This window comes from Excalfactoria chinensis, chromosome 7, assembly GCF_039878825.1.
Source record: "Excalfactoria chinensis isolate bCotChi1 chromosome 7, bCotChi1.hap2, whole genome shotgun sequence".
NCBI lineage: Eukaryota > Metazoa > Chordata > Aves > Galliformes > Phasianidae > Excalfactoria > Excalfactoria chinensis.
This window is the reverse complement of record NC_092831.1, coordinates 9,692,356-9,706,571: the sequence shown is the minus strand read 5'-3', so window position 1 is coordinate 9,706,571 and position 14,216 is coordinate 9,692,356. Positions and strand designations below refer to the sequence as shown.

Genomic DNA, 14,216 nt, shown 5'->3' with positions numbered 1-14,216 from the left:
GGATGTGTTCTTTATGTAACAAATCTATTTTCCAGTGATGGAAGTGAATGCAGCCGCTTCCACAATCACAGACATCAAGGACGGCTGTGCATCCCCAGACAGGATGCCAGCAAATCTCTTGTAAATTCAATGTTAGCCCCTACAGATTTGTACCATTTGCTTCTGGCATGTGCCCAGCTCTGTGCAAACTTTGGCTGACCTTTGGCTTAAGAAAGATACTGTAGGATTAATTTTTAAAGCTTCCATGTATACTTAAAGTGTTCTGTTACAGAGTGGCTGGCACACAGCCCTGAATTAACATTTGTGAGTTCTTCAGGTGAATCCATTGACAGATCTCCTGTTGAAAAGAGATTGTGGGTTCAGCTCCACTTTCTGATCTCTTTTCACAAGTGGAAAGAAATGCTCTTCTTGTCAGCCATAGCAGCTCTCTGTGGGCACTGAAAGCCTGCTCTGGCTGTGGGCAGCTCCTAAGGGTAGGGACACAGTGAGCTGAAGGCTCCTCCTGTCTCTGCACAGGAATTTAACCCTGAAGATTATTAAAAGCCCTGGCAAAGAGCAGCGTATGGCAGCCCACCTTTGGCAGTGCAAATGAAAAGCCACAATAATGAGGTTTGCTGGGCACTCATATAGGGCCTGTTGGTCCAGAGCAGCTGTAGGTTCATGGAAGACAGTGACGCATTATCTTTTCTGACAATGTCTCCCATCTAAGCTAGGTTCAAACTACTCTGCCATTCCCAAATTACAGGATGAAATGCAAAAAAAATAATAGTTCTGAAGTATTCCTGGCAACTTCCTGTTAGGAGAAAGTGAGGAAAAAAGGGTAATAAATAACCAGTTTTAGATTGCAGATAGCACAGGGCTGGTGTTGATTGAAGTTCACTGTCTAGGAAATGATTCTTGACCGAAAGAGGTTCCTCTGTACTGCAGGCATCGTCTTCCCTTTCTTAGAAAATGGGAAGCAGGATCTGTGCTTGGGAAGCATGGCGTCAAGTGATGCAAAAGCACCAATTACAGTCATGGAGCTGGACTGGGATTTTCAAAACGTACCGTCTGGCTGAGCAGTCTGGGAAAATCATTATTCCGGTCACAGAATTCTTTTCTTTCTGATATGGCACTTTATTAAATCCAGGCAATTGCAAGCTGCATAATGAAACCAGGGATGATGTTTTACGTGCCCAACAGCTGTGCAGCCTGTATGTTCAGTGGTGCGAAGGGCAGTCTTTGGGAAGGCTGGTAGGTTGGCTATTGAACTGTTATGAGGAGACCCCCCCTATGTAAGATTGATGCTCAGTTTTCCCTCAGCGCAACTTCTAACGAGGAAGGGATGGAAAAGTGTCATTACAGAGAGGAAGACTATTATGACTAAAAATGAAGTTATTGAAGTGCTAATAAAGCATATGGATGGCACTTAAAGCCTTTTATTTTAATTAGGAAACCGATATGCCTCAACTTGTCCCAAAAGAAAGTTTAATTCAGGTCCTGAATTTGGCAAAGAACCCAGTTCAAGTGACAATCCAAGACCAGAACCTATTTCAGCATCCAGTGGAGGCTTTCCAGGTAAGTACATGTGTGGGGATGGAAGGCTTGACCTGCATCCCATTGAAAAAAGGTGGGCTATTTTCTGGCACTTTCCAATAAAGCCCGGAGATACTGCGACTTGTTCTCCAGCCTCTTAGAAGTACATGGGAATGGCTTTAGAGATGGAGCACACCATCTCCAACCAGATAGAAGTGGAAGGTTTGGAAAACTATTTCCTTGACAAAGGGAGGAATATCTAACTATACTGACCTAGAATCAGGAATAAAAGATAAATGTCCCAGTATGAGGCATTCAGCTGGCATCTCTCAGTGCTAAAATAATAAGCATTGCTGCTGGGCTCTGAATGGCATGTGAAAAGTATTTACCTGCAAAGGAGAAGAAAAATGGGAAGGCACTTAGCTGGGTATGGGCACTGCAACTTGTTTCCCAGTTCAGCTTCCAGATTACTTTACGTCAGCCTAGTTTGAGAACCAGAATGGCAGTCCATCAGCTACTAGCTGCCTGCCATGTTCTAGATGGAATCCCATTGAGGCAAATTGGGGCCAGGGAAAGGGTAGCTGCATGTGCAAAAGGTTCTCTGGTGCTTGGATTGCATCTTGCAGGAAAAATTGCTCCAAGCTCTGACTTGACCAGCCTGAAGCCTATAGGTCGATGTAGGTACTTTGCTGCAGAAGGAAAGCTTTTCACCAGCTTTGACTGCTAACCACTTTATACAGAATTCCATGAAGAGAGGGTAGGGTTGCACTTGGTGGGAAGAGCAAGGTCCTTTTTCATGTGAAAAAAGCAAATAACTAAGTTTGTTTTATTCACAGAACCCAGATGAGTACTCACATTTAATATTGAATGGAGAGCAACAGAGCCTTCGCTTCATCCTGCAACATCAAGGATCATCTCTTGCTTTTAACTACACCATGAAGGAGAAAACAGTGTACAGCTTAATTGTTTTTGAGGCGGAAGGAAGCCTATCAAGTCGCTTAGTGAGTGTGGGAGTGAAGTGTAAATACAGTATTAATTCAGTGGTTGTGATGATACAATGGATAATGGGGTAATAGGCTTATTAATTCATTTGCTCAGTTGCAGAGTCTGTCTGATTGCTCTCAGATGCTCCAAGTCTGACTTCTTAGCTAACGGCACTGGGTCTGTACACATTTCTGCCGGTTGATTAATAGAGGTGTTATGGCATCTGAGAGTTGCTAGGAACACTTTAATCCAGCGAATGCTGTAGTGGGACAGCAGCAGCGTGCCTGCTGGGCAGCAGAGCTTGCAAAAGCTGAGGAAGCAAAGAGCCTGAGATTTTCCCCAAAAGATGGTTCTATAAAGCAAAGATGTTAAAGAGGCTCTAGGGCTGGGCATGGAGTAAAAGCATCAGAGGAATGATTCTGGGTGTAGTTATTACAAGCGTTTAGTGAAAATGCACAGAAGGCCCATTTGTTTTGCTGAACAGAATAAATGATTTAAGCTCATTTCCAGCTCTGCAGCAGAGCTGCCCGTGTTTGGACTTTTGTGTATTGCTGCAATAATTATAGAGACATACACGGGGTATATGGGGCTAGATTCTGATATCTTTTGTGTGCAGCTGTATCCCAGGAAGCATTCTGAAAATGAATGGTGTCATTCTGCATTGTGGTAGTTGTATATGTATGTGTGAATGGTATCAGAATCCATCCTTACGTTAAAGTGCCAATTTCCTTTGCAATTTCTCAGCCTCCTACCTTGCAGAGTTGCCACTGCATAAGCATTCAATATCGTATAGTAGAAATGATGTAACAGGTTTTAAAAATGAGGAGTTTTAAGAATTTATTTTTTCCCTGTTTTATGTTTTGGAACTTAGGGCTCATTTTCATGCAGTATTCTTAAGTTTCCCTGAGACCCTGATGATGGTGTGCTGTTTCCTTTAGGAACTGATATTCATACAGTGATTTTCATACCATCACCGTGGATAGAAAGCCTGAGACGGGCTGAAGCAGAGCAATCTTTGAGCTTCAGTAGCTCTCTGTGCTGCCCCAGCTATCTAACCTGTGTTTTAATTAATGCCTACCCCTGGCACAGGCAGATTTATGCTCTGTGTTGCTAGCTGATGCTGTTGAGCTGTCATTGTCAGCTGTAGAGAGAGGAGGTGTGGAAGACAGTATAGTAAAGGACACTTTGCAGCATTGCAAGGTGAGGACAGCAGTGGCATTGCTGCTGTGTTGCAGGGCTCATCCTGGAGTAGTCTCTTCCAACCCCAAGGTGGGTTTGGCCTCTTGCTCATGTTTTCCTGGAAGGAGCCTGTCTGAAATTGGTTTCTTCTCCTTTGTGGGTGGTTGAGTGGGCAGGAAATGAATTTGAGACCTCTGGGGATCTTTGCTGAACGCGAGTAATAATTTGTCAGTCCTGCCTGCAGCAAGCTAGTGTGTTAATCCCCATGTGCCTCCCACTGAAAGAAACAGTGTTGTTTATTATTTATTGCTCTGAAATTTGTTATACACTATGGCTATTTGTTATTTAGGGCATATATTATTTGTGGATCAGCATATTGCACTGAAGTGCAATGGACCTTTTATAGGGATGCTGTAGTTCTGAATCCTTGGTCTTAGAAGATCAGGGTTTTACATCTCAAAGAAAGCATGGAGAATGGGCTACATGGGTACAACCATAGGTTTCAACCAGCCAAGAACCTGTGTTCTATTTGTATGAAATACAATCTTCAGGGCAGGGGCTGTGCATCTCTCGTCTTTATTCTCAGCATTGTGCACCAAATAAACCCTACTCAAGTGGGTATATCTTAACTATCCAATTGAGGCTCCAGCTGTGATCTGAAGGAAGTCTGTCAGTCCCCAGTGTACCCATCAATGCTGCAGTTTCCAGGATGAACCTGCAGAGACTGTGACCATAAAACAGCTTGGTTCATCTTGGTGTCTCCTGCTCTCTGCCTGCACCGTGTGATATTTTTTTTCTACAAGGGTCAGGAAAATTATAAGCAGTAGATGATGATCAGAATTACAACCTAACATTCCCTGTTGGCTTTAGGCTCTGTGTAGATGATAAGCCAAGAATCCAGATCTGGAAGCTAGGCTATTTGCTGTTTTTTATAGGACTGTGGTACTCACATTTAATTGTAACTAATCATTGAAAGAGGCTAATGTGGATAATGCTCTCTTGCCATCTCCAGATCGAGGCAAATCATTTTGTTAGAGAGTGTTACAAGCTTTAGTAGAAGGGTAACTGGTTGAAATTCTGTAGCCTGCATTACACAGGAGGTGAGAAAAAATGTATGATCTCATGTTAAACCTTAGGTGGAGCTGGAATTTTGCCATTGGCTTCATTGTACTGGGACTTCACTTCCGTGGTCTGATGCAAAGCTTTAGTGAGATACCAGTCAGTCCCACTGGCTTTGCAACACATCATTCCACAGCCAACTAGTATTTTCTGCTGCACGTCGTTTGTAAGGCAGTATTAACTCATATATGTGATTTTCTTCTCTTTTCCCTCTCACTTTAGATTTCAGACTTGGAAGCAAAGCCAGAAAATGGTTTGGCAGCTGTTAGGTATGAATGGCTCGTGTTTCTTATTTATTTATTTATTTTGAGGAGTCAAGGGTGGTGGGCTGAAAGAATCTGCTTTTGTCTAATTCAAACTGTACATAATGTAACCCAGGTGTTCTTGGGTTAGAATCTTGTCCATGCTCATCCTGCAAGAAAAGATTCAGGTGTCAGCTGCAGATTCTCACCTCCCACACTTGCTATGCAGAGCTGAACTGTATTGCCCTCTACTGCCTGGGATTGTCTGGGCTGAGATGGCAGCGTAAAAGATCTCCTCCTTTGGAAGGGTGATCTCACCATGGCCTGCCATTTTGAGAAAGAAAGGGAAGATGCGATCTGGAAAGGAGCTGTTGCCATTTGTCCTCTGCAGCCTGTGACGATCACTTATCTTGTCCAACCTCCTGGAGAAATGCAAACTAATCAGATAAAATGAGAGCAATATCTTCATAGCCCTGTGTCTGTGAAGCCTTCTGCCAACTGAACACCATCTAGGAGACTTGGTTAATACCTCCAGTCAGAAACTCTTTCATTTTTCTGTCAGCGTTTTTTGACAGAACCTCAAAACTTTCAAAAATTTCTGAGGAGGTTTAACTGGGTGAATGTTCTTTTTTTCCCCACTAAAGTTACTTTTGTTAAGCACACGATTGTCTTTACGGCTCCCTTCTATGTTAACAACTGGAAACCAATGTTTTTAAAATCATAGATCATATGAAAAGTGTTTGGTTTCACTAACAACCCCAAACCTCTGCATTCCCATGGAAGTTTGTTTACAATGAAAATATCTGGCTAGAAAACTCTTTCTTGCTATTAGAAACTCCTTGGAAAGTGTGGCAGCACAATGCACACACTCATCAGGACACCCACCTTTATAGTTTCCTGGGGGTGGGGTTCTGTCCCCTTGAACAGATGTGGAAGAATCTCTGAACGTGTCTGAGAAGAGACTGCTGGTAAGTTCATTCCCACACACACAAATAAGGGGTCTCTTTGCACAGGAGAGAGGAGAGTAAAATGACACAGCAGTAGGAAAACTAGTCTTATATTGAAAACCTGGGCATTGAGTCAGGCTGATATTTTGGTAGCTTACAGGAGAAATTGTCATAACCTTATGGAGTGACTGAATGCTTTGGGAGAGTGCATTTCTTTTAAGTGATTCATATTATACTTCTCCTGCCCTGTCTGACAGCCTAATAATATGCTTTCTTTGCAGATTCATTAATGGTTTGAGCCAAGATGTCAACCTCACCATTGACAGCAAACAGTTCATACCTGTTCAGAGAAACTATGGTGTTTCTGGGTACTCGCTGGTAGAGAGAGACACGTAAGTCCTCACTGAAGCCCTTCCTTGAGCAGCACAGGGCTTTTTTCTTTTTCTTTTATTTTTTCCCCCATGCAAATAGCAAAAACTCAATTGCTGTGGTCTTGGCATTTGATTGTGTGACAGATGTTTGTTTAAAAAAAAAGCAGAAAAATCAGCTCTGTGCAGAGCAGTTACTCTAGTCCACTTGTGTGTGTACAGAAGCACCATGCATTTACTTTGCAAAGCATCCAAGCCAAAGGATAGTGGATCAGTTTCTGTGCGTGTAATATGTTGTTGAGTAGATTCAAGTTGCAGACTGTGTCTGGAATAGCTCCATTCCTTTAGCAGCTGTTGCTTGGAAGCATTATTCCTATGACAAGAGTGTACTGACATTCTATTTCACACAACGATATGAGTTTTCTTAGAGCTAGGTCAAGAGAATAGCAGGAATCCAACATCTTTTTGAAGAAGTCCATACACAGAACTTAACTTTCTCTGAGCTGTTACACTCTGTGTGGGGCTGAAGGGAAGAACTGTGAGAAGTTATTGAGAAGTCCATCTGTGCATCTGTCAGCAGAATAAAGTCAAAGACGGAAAAACCCCTCTGCCATGTGGCACCTGCTCTATTTTGATGTTCTCTCAGGCCGAAGCTCTTAGTGTTAGGATGCTCTCAGGAATGGAACAGTTCATGCTTCATGTGACAAAGTATTAATATGTGAGATGATGGCATCATGTGGGCTGGTAACATCTAGTAACATCCTGTGGCCCTGTAGACTGGGCCGATAGACAGGGGCTCCATGTGGCCTTGGTTTGGCAGCACTAGAACTGGCTCATGTAAGACATTTCTGGCCTTCACAATGTTTCAGAAGCCTCGTGGCTTTTCTCTGCAGCAGCTCCATCCAAGGTACTTATTGCTGCAATTTAGACAGATGCATCGACCACCATGGCAATGCTGCTGAACCTATGTGCCATCTTGACCATCCAAAATCATAAGAACAAATAAGAAGGCTAGTTTGCCCTATTGAAAGGAAACATTTTAGCTTCTGGGAGTGTATCTCTGATATCCTGAAGGCTCCCGAAGCCTGACTAACTTGCCTGGCCCACAGTTCCTAAAAGGAGTGAATAGAATTTTGGAAGAAAACTAAGCCTGGGAAAAAAAAAAAATAGGGGATAAGTTGGTTTTCTTTTTGCTGGAAACTTTTGAGTTTGCTTGGAAGAAACAGTATTTCAAAACATTAGCAATAGCCTGGGTCATTGGGTGGTCTCTAGTCAGTGCCTGTGTGTTTCTGGAAGGAAGAGATGGAAAGAACTCCAGTGATCTTCTGACATAGACCTGACTGCAGCCTTATGTTATACATCTTCTCTTGTTCATTGTAGGGGCGTTTTTGATAGCTCTACCCTATGCTCTTTGTCTGTGAGACTAACCAGAAAATGCTGTACTTCATCCTTGTATCTAGATATGATAATGGAAAATGCATTACTGAAACTGGGGAATTCACCCTGGACCTAGGGCTGCTTGACTTTGGTGCATCGTACACTGTTGTGATAACTAATGTAAGTGATCCTGTGATGGTAACAAGCTCTTTCTGCTCTAGTCTCTGGCAGTGTTTTTCCTCCTACGTTGGTGACTCTCTTGCTTTCTCTACTTTGTGAGACCAAGGCAATAGCCACTTGGAAGGCCACCCAGTAAAAGGTTCTGGCAACTATAAAAGCGAAGTGGGTGGATGTTCATTCCACCTTACACTGTGATCTTGTCAAGTCTTACCAGTTAAACAAGCAATGTCTTTTGCTTGATGGAAATCCTCCTTGGAAAATCAAGTGACCTACAGTTTGTGCTGGTTTCACAGCATCCTTGTTTGGTTAACATTGACCCAGCACATTGCTAAGAGCTAATGCTGCCTGTGGCTTCTGAATTACTGTACCTGGTATTATCTCACACCTGAGAAACTCTGCAAAAACAGGTTGCTACATCCTCATGTTTTACTTACTGACCTGAAGGTCGATCTTTCAAGATGTGTGGATTTTGCACAGGAAGAAGAGGGGCAAAGTGCTGAGAGAGGTGGATGAAGTTATGTGTCTGCTTTTCCTCTTCTCACTCTCTGTACAGCTCATTTGGAGACTAGTGTAAAGTCAAGGTGTGGTTTTCCAAACAACCCAGAGGTATGAACCAAAGAGGGTGGAATCCTTTGCCTGCCTGCCAGCTTCTTAGAGGCACTGCTCTGACTCTGGTCCAGCTGGCAGGAGCCACAGGGATGAATGTAACCTTCTTAGTGCCCATTTTAACCTTTCCACTGCACAGGCACGCTTACAAACCAGGTCTGACAGGACATGCTGCTGAGCTGCCCTTTGGGGCTTTGACTACTGTGTTGGGATGAGCAGATGAAAGTGCTGTCAGCTATTCCCTGGCAGGAACATCTCCCTGTTGGGCAATTAATGGGAACTATTCATGTCTGTGGAGTCCAAATATGAAGAGGGGAAAAACATAGCTGCAAAACACCTGTTGTTTTGTTTTGTATTTTTCCTTCTGTAGTTGGAATGAGATGCACAGTCCTGGAGAGAACAGGCAGATGCTGCCATCATTGAGTGTGGAGATTTATGTACACAAAACACATGCACACTTGAAGCGATGTCGGCCAGTCCCTACTTCCATGGCTGCGCGCCTCTTTCTCTGGATGAGAAGCTGAGTAGAGCAGTTGTGTGGAGAATATGAGACTAAGTCCAAGTCTCGAGTAACACAGCTGAGTGAGGGCCAATAGAGGTAGATGCATCCCAAATGGCTGTGGGCAAGGATCCCATTTTGTGGTCCCATCTCAAAGCCCCTGCTGCCTCCATGGATGCTTAGGGTGGCTCTGTGCCTCAGACTCTCTGGCCCTGTGCACTCCTTTAATCTTTCTGACCCTCAGTTTTTTCATCTCTTGCCCTGTGCTTTCATCTTCCTGTAGAGAGTTAGTTTGCTCCAGGCCAAGATAATTTTTAATTATTGCAGTGATTTGTACCATGCTCTCCTACTCAGCTGAGAGTGCTGCACAGAGGAACCAAGAAAGCAGTATATTAGGCTGCTAATATGGCTGAACAGTAATACTTAAATCATGGAAATACTGCCTTCCCAACCTTCTTCAGTGTGCAGTTGTAGTATAGTACTTGTGACATTTCCTTTGGGCAAAAGAGCAGTGTGCAGCTCTCCTCTCACCCCTTTTAGCCTTCTAAATTACAGTCTCTTGATTTGCCTCCCTGCATGGTGATTAAGTACACCTCGTAACATCCCTTGTATTTTCCCATGTACTTTCCTTAAACATTAGGTTTCCTGCCTGAAGGCATTTTAGCCTAATGATTGCTTGGCTGCTACTCAAATCTCTCTCTGCTTCTCTGCATATCAGAGGCAGTATTAATTACACCTAGGAAGGCAAACAAAAGGAATTAGGAATACAGCCACTGTAACAGTCTCAATATACCTCATATGGGGAGGTTTTTTCTACTCTTAGAATGCCTGAACTGGTTATGTTTGGATGTTGATGTTATAGTTTGGGAGTCATACAGCACTGATGGAATGCAAACAGTGGCCATGTAGAGGGAGTGAGCATTTATCCTCTTGCCCATTCTGGCTCTGGTGTCAGCAGCAGGTGACAGGCTCTGTAAAAGTACCACATAGGCTTTTTCCAACCCCAGTGAAGAAGGCAACTTGCCATTTTGCAATATATCTTGAAGTTACTGTGCCACAAGAGGTAGCTGGGATATTTCCATGTCATGCAGCAGGAGTCAGCCTACTCCCAGCAGGCTTGGATGTGGCAGAGATCAGACCCACAGTTTCACTTCCAGGTCAGAGCTTTGCTTCTGTCTTTCCTTTAAACTTCATCTTAATTCTCTGTTGTAGTCCAATCTAGGAAGGATCTGATCTTTCAGCCGCTAATCAATGTTCCTTTATTTTCCTGCTAGGTTTCTGGAGGTGCGGTTCAGACATGGAAGTCAGAAGACATCAAAGCCAACAATGTCCATATGGCTTGGCAATTACCACAGTACTTATTAATATCTGCTGGAGAAGTGATGTTCTCCATTACGGGTCTGGCCTTCTCCTATTCTCAGGTACTCCACTTAAAGATTAGGGGCTTAAAATTAGACTTCAGGACTTATTCCCTCATCTGCCAAGGTTTCATGAGGCTTGGAACCTGCTTTAAACTGAGAGACTGAAGGGGTCTAAGTGTTTACGAGAATTTGATTGTGGTACACTGGGGAGAAGGTTTGTGAGTAGAAAGGACTGAGGTATTGCAAGATCAAAAAGCTGAAGCTACTCAAATTTATCCTTGGAGTAAACTACAGGTATTTACTGATGTGGGAGCCTAATCCAGGGGACAATATGTTGTGAGATATGGATGATTTGGGATTGGCAGGAAGCTTAACATCAAGATCCAGTATTTTCCAAAGATGTGCAGCCGTGTGGCACCAGGCTTCAAACTACAGAGCTTGTTGCGTGTGTCCCTAGTCTTCCTGATCTTACAGTCTCAGATGATCTGAGATCCAGATCTGTAGCAGCAGTCATTGTTTCCTTCTTCATGTGTCCTCTAAGATAATTTGTTAGGAAACCTCCTTGTATGCAGCTGTAGAACTTAATTACAGAAGAGACGCATAAAAAATGCCACCACTTCTTCCTAGGCTAGGTAGAGGGATGTGGGCACAGCATGACAGCCACTGAGCAGACTCTTCTTCCCTTTTCAGTCTCCAGCCAGCATGAAGTCAGTGCTGCAAGCAGGCTGGCTACTCACAGTGGCTGTTGGGAATACACTCGTCCTTGTTGTTGCTCAGGCTGCACCTATGGCACAGGTATGGTTCTGCCTGTAAAACAGAGCTAATGCTTTAGAACAGGCCCTGGATGGTGTTTCTGGATGTCTGTGCCCTGGAGGCAGAGTTTCTCTACCCAGCCCCAGGCTCCTGCATACTCCAGCCGGCTCCCAACCAGGGCTCTGAATAGCCCTCAGCATTGCCCTCTGGAGCAATGGTCTTCCCTGTGCCTTTCAATGGCTGCAAGTAATACTGTGACCTGTGCTGTGTTAATAATTCTGGAACCCAGCTTTAGGCAGGTAGACTTTATTTGGACCTGGAGCCTGAACACAGTGCCAGCCGTGTGCTGCTGTTGCATACCAAAAGCTGCTTGCCTTCATCCAGTCAGCCCCATGGGTGTCCAGCCTGGGATTCCATCAGGGCCAGCTGCCTATTGCACCCCTGCAATACTGGGCTCTGCGTGGGGAGGCTGTGGTGCAGAAGTTGTTTCTTCCAAGCTGCCAAGCTTCTGGGATGATGACATGAAGGTGTGAACTGGGGCTTGTTTCTGGTTCACAGCAAACTGCCTGTCTCAAAGGCATCTTGTGGGCAAAAAGCCCAGGCAGGTATGTGCCAGTCAGGGCAGATTTGTAAGAAAGAGGTTTAATGAAACTAGCTCAGGGTAACTGGTTTGTTTTGAGGTATACCACGTATATCCATATTTACATAACTACATTACATATATATGATTGACCAGAAAACAGGATGAGAAAGTTTCTACCTTGTGAGAAATCTTACGTGCCGAAAAGCTTTCACCCAGCACTTTGAAAAGCACTTGGACATGCAGAGAAATCCTCTGCATTGGGAGACTGGTGTTCCCTGACTTGCTGTTTTATTTCTTTTTCTCTTTCCTAGTGGGCTGAATTTGTCTTGTTCACTGTTCTACTCTTTGCTGTGTGCATTATTTTCTCCATCATGGGATATTTCTATGTCAGTGTGGATCCAGAGGACCTAGAAGAAAAGGAAGAGAAGAGAGAGACCCCAAGTAGAGGAAACATGATTAGTCTCGTTACTCAGAAAACAAAGCTCTAACGCATTATGGGTTGGGATCTTTTTCTTTCTTATTTTCTTTCTTTTTATTGTTTTAATTTTTTTTAACTCAGTAGATGGTAGGGTGAAAGAAGAATGGAGACAACGTTATTTCATAGTACCGTGGTCTTTATTACTCAGAATGTAGCTGCCATCTCAATGGGACAAAGTAACCCTCTATAAAAACAGGAGGGATCCTGAAACCTGAGCAAAATTCCCTGTGAGAAGTCCTGTGGTATTAAATACCCATATACATAAAGACAATGGAATTTAGAACCTGCCCATCTTCCTAAGCAAGGAATGCTTTCCTATGGTTTTATTTTAACTATATATTACAGCAGCAGAGAGGAAGGGCATGCCAGCAAAGGTTGGAGGTGCTTGGAGGAAAGGATGAAAAAATCCAGAATGGGATCAGGGAAGAATAGATGTTACAGATGGAAGGGGTTTTTTATTTTTAGTTTTTACTGCAATCCTCAAAGACTGGAAGAGTTACAATCCCCCCAAATTTCATCATGTAACTCTCTTTATGAGTATTTCACCCCATTACTGCAAATTATGTTTGGTCCTGATTTATGACTTTCACCTCCAGGCCCAGAAGTAATAACAGGGAATTAAATGCTGCAGGCTAAACTATTCCCAAAGCGCTACTGAACAAGATATGCATTCTACCATCTCTCTGATATACGGTACTTCTTAGAAGTCTGCAGCAGCTGATAGTATTCTTTGATTAGACGTGATTAGAGAGTTGGTTTACATTTTCGAACTTTAGGAATCCAAGCTGTTATTTGTAATCTTCCTATATATAAGGTCTATATTGGACATTTCCTTTACCAGTATCTGCCACTGCAAGTCAGGCTATAGCTGTTTTCTCATCTCATGCTTCAGTTGTTCTCCACTGGGAGACACACTGCAGCAGTTTCTATAAAATTCCAGGCATCCCGCAGTGACTCAAACGAGGAAGCACTTTACCATCTTTTTTCAATCTACAAGAGGATACCGTGGCACATGAGATTTTTCTTTTCCTACCTGATTTTGGTCTCACTACCCATGTAAATAAGTAGGTATTTCAGCGGAATTGTGAGAATTGTCTGATTTTCCTTGCTTGCATGAACTGTGAATTTTCTTGTTCTGCACTCGAACTGTTTCAACCATTGCCAATCTAGTAAAACTCCTTGGACAGTCCCTGCCTTCCTCTGTCACTCCAAGGCTGCAGCTGTGACAAGTATGGCCTAATTTACTAAAAGACTGTCAGTAGGGTCCTCAGGTTCCCAGAGAATAGATTTTTAATGATGCTTTCCTTTTCCAAGTTAGCATTGGTCATTTCATGAAATACTTGCTGGATTTCCACCCTGAACAGGAATATGCTAAGGAATATGCTTAGCTTGACATCACTGGTGCTGTCATATGTATGTTCTTGAATAAGACTGAGACGGTGTCACTGTCTGGTTTGAAACTGGAACATGCAGTCTTGTATTGTTTTCTTTCCTTCCTGTCCTAAACGGCCATGAGGGTGCACCACTAGTCCTGCATAAGCTCCTGCCTGCTGTGAAATAGCATCTGGGTCTTGTGCCAGAGGGGGACTGTGGTCTCAGACAAATGACAACAGGCTGCGGGTGTGCACACAGAAGTGCTTAATGTGCTTCTGTTGATGCAGAGCCATTTATTAAGCCGTGGTAGCTGGAACCGGGCGGCTGAGCCCTGCGACTAAGTGGGAATGAAGGGCACTGAAAGCCATCTATTAGGTCATCCAACCTCCTCCTCAGAAGCCAAGTCGGGATTATTCCCTCCACTCCTTTCTGGTATTGTTCTCTTGCCATGAATCTGTGTGTGTTCTTTCTCCTCCAGGCATTGTTGTTTTCTTAATCCTGTTTTATGATACGCTGCAAATCAGCTCAGAGGCTGCTGAATCACTCTGCTATGATGCTGTCTGACCAGCTTCCAATTTGAAGCGCTAATAGAAAGCATTTTGTCCCCTCTTTCCCCCACCAAACAAAACAAAAAACCTGCAAACGGAAGGA

At 43.6% G+C, this 14,216-nt stretch overlaps 1 protein-coding gene across 4 annotated transcripts in view; it reads left to right on the top strand.

The window, feature by feature from the left end:
* SLC15A2 (solute carrier family 15 member 2) overlaps positions 1–13,380 on the top strand; it is a 37,604-nt gene extending 24,224 nt beyond the window's left edge. For all 4 annotated transcript variants that reach the window (XM_072341395.1, XM_072341393.1, XM_072341397.1 and 1 more), the window contains 8 exons: positions 1,432–1,557; positions 2,352–2,516; positions 5,020–5,066; positions 6,268–6,378; positions 7,815–7,911; positions 10,291–10,437; positions 11,068–11,172; positions 12,025–13,380. In XM_072341395.1, coding sequence (XP_072197496.1) covers positions 1,432–1,557; positions 2,352–2,516; positions 5,020–5,066; positions 6,268–6,378; positions 7,815–7,911; positions 10,291–10,437; positions 11,068–11,172; positions 12,025–12,201 — 975 coding nt within the window. In that variant the 3' untranslated portion in view covers positions 12,202–13,380. The remainder of the gene's footprint in view (positions 1–1,431; positions 1,558–2,351; positions 2,517–5,019; positions 5,067–6,267; positions 6,379–7,814; positions 7,912–10,290; positions 10,438–11,067; positions 11,173–12,024) is intronic.
* Positions 13,381–14,216: the final 836 nt, after the last annotated feature.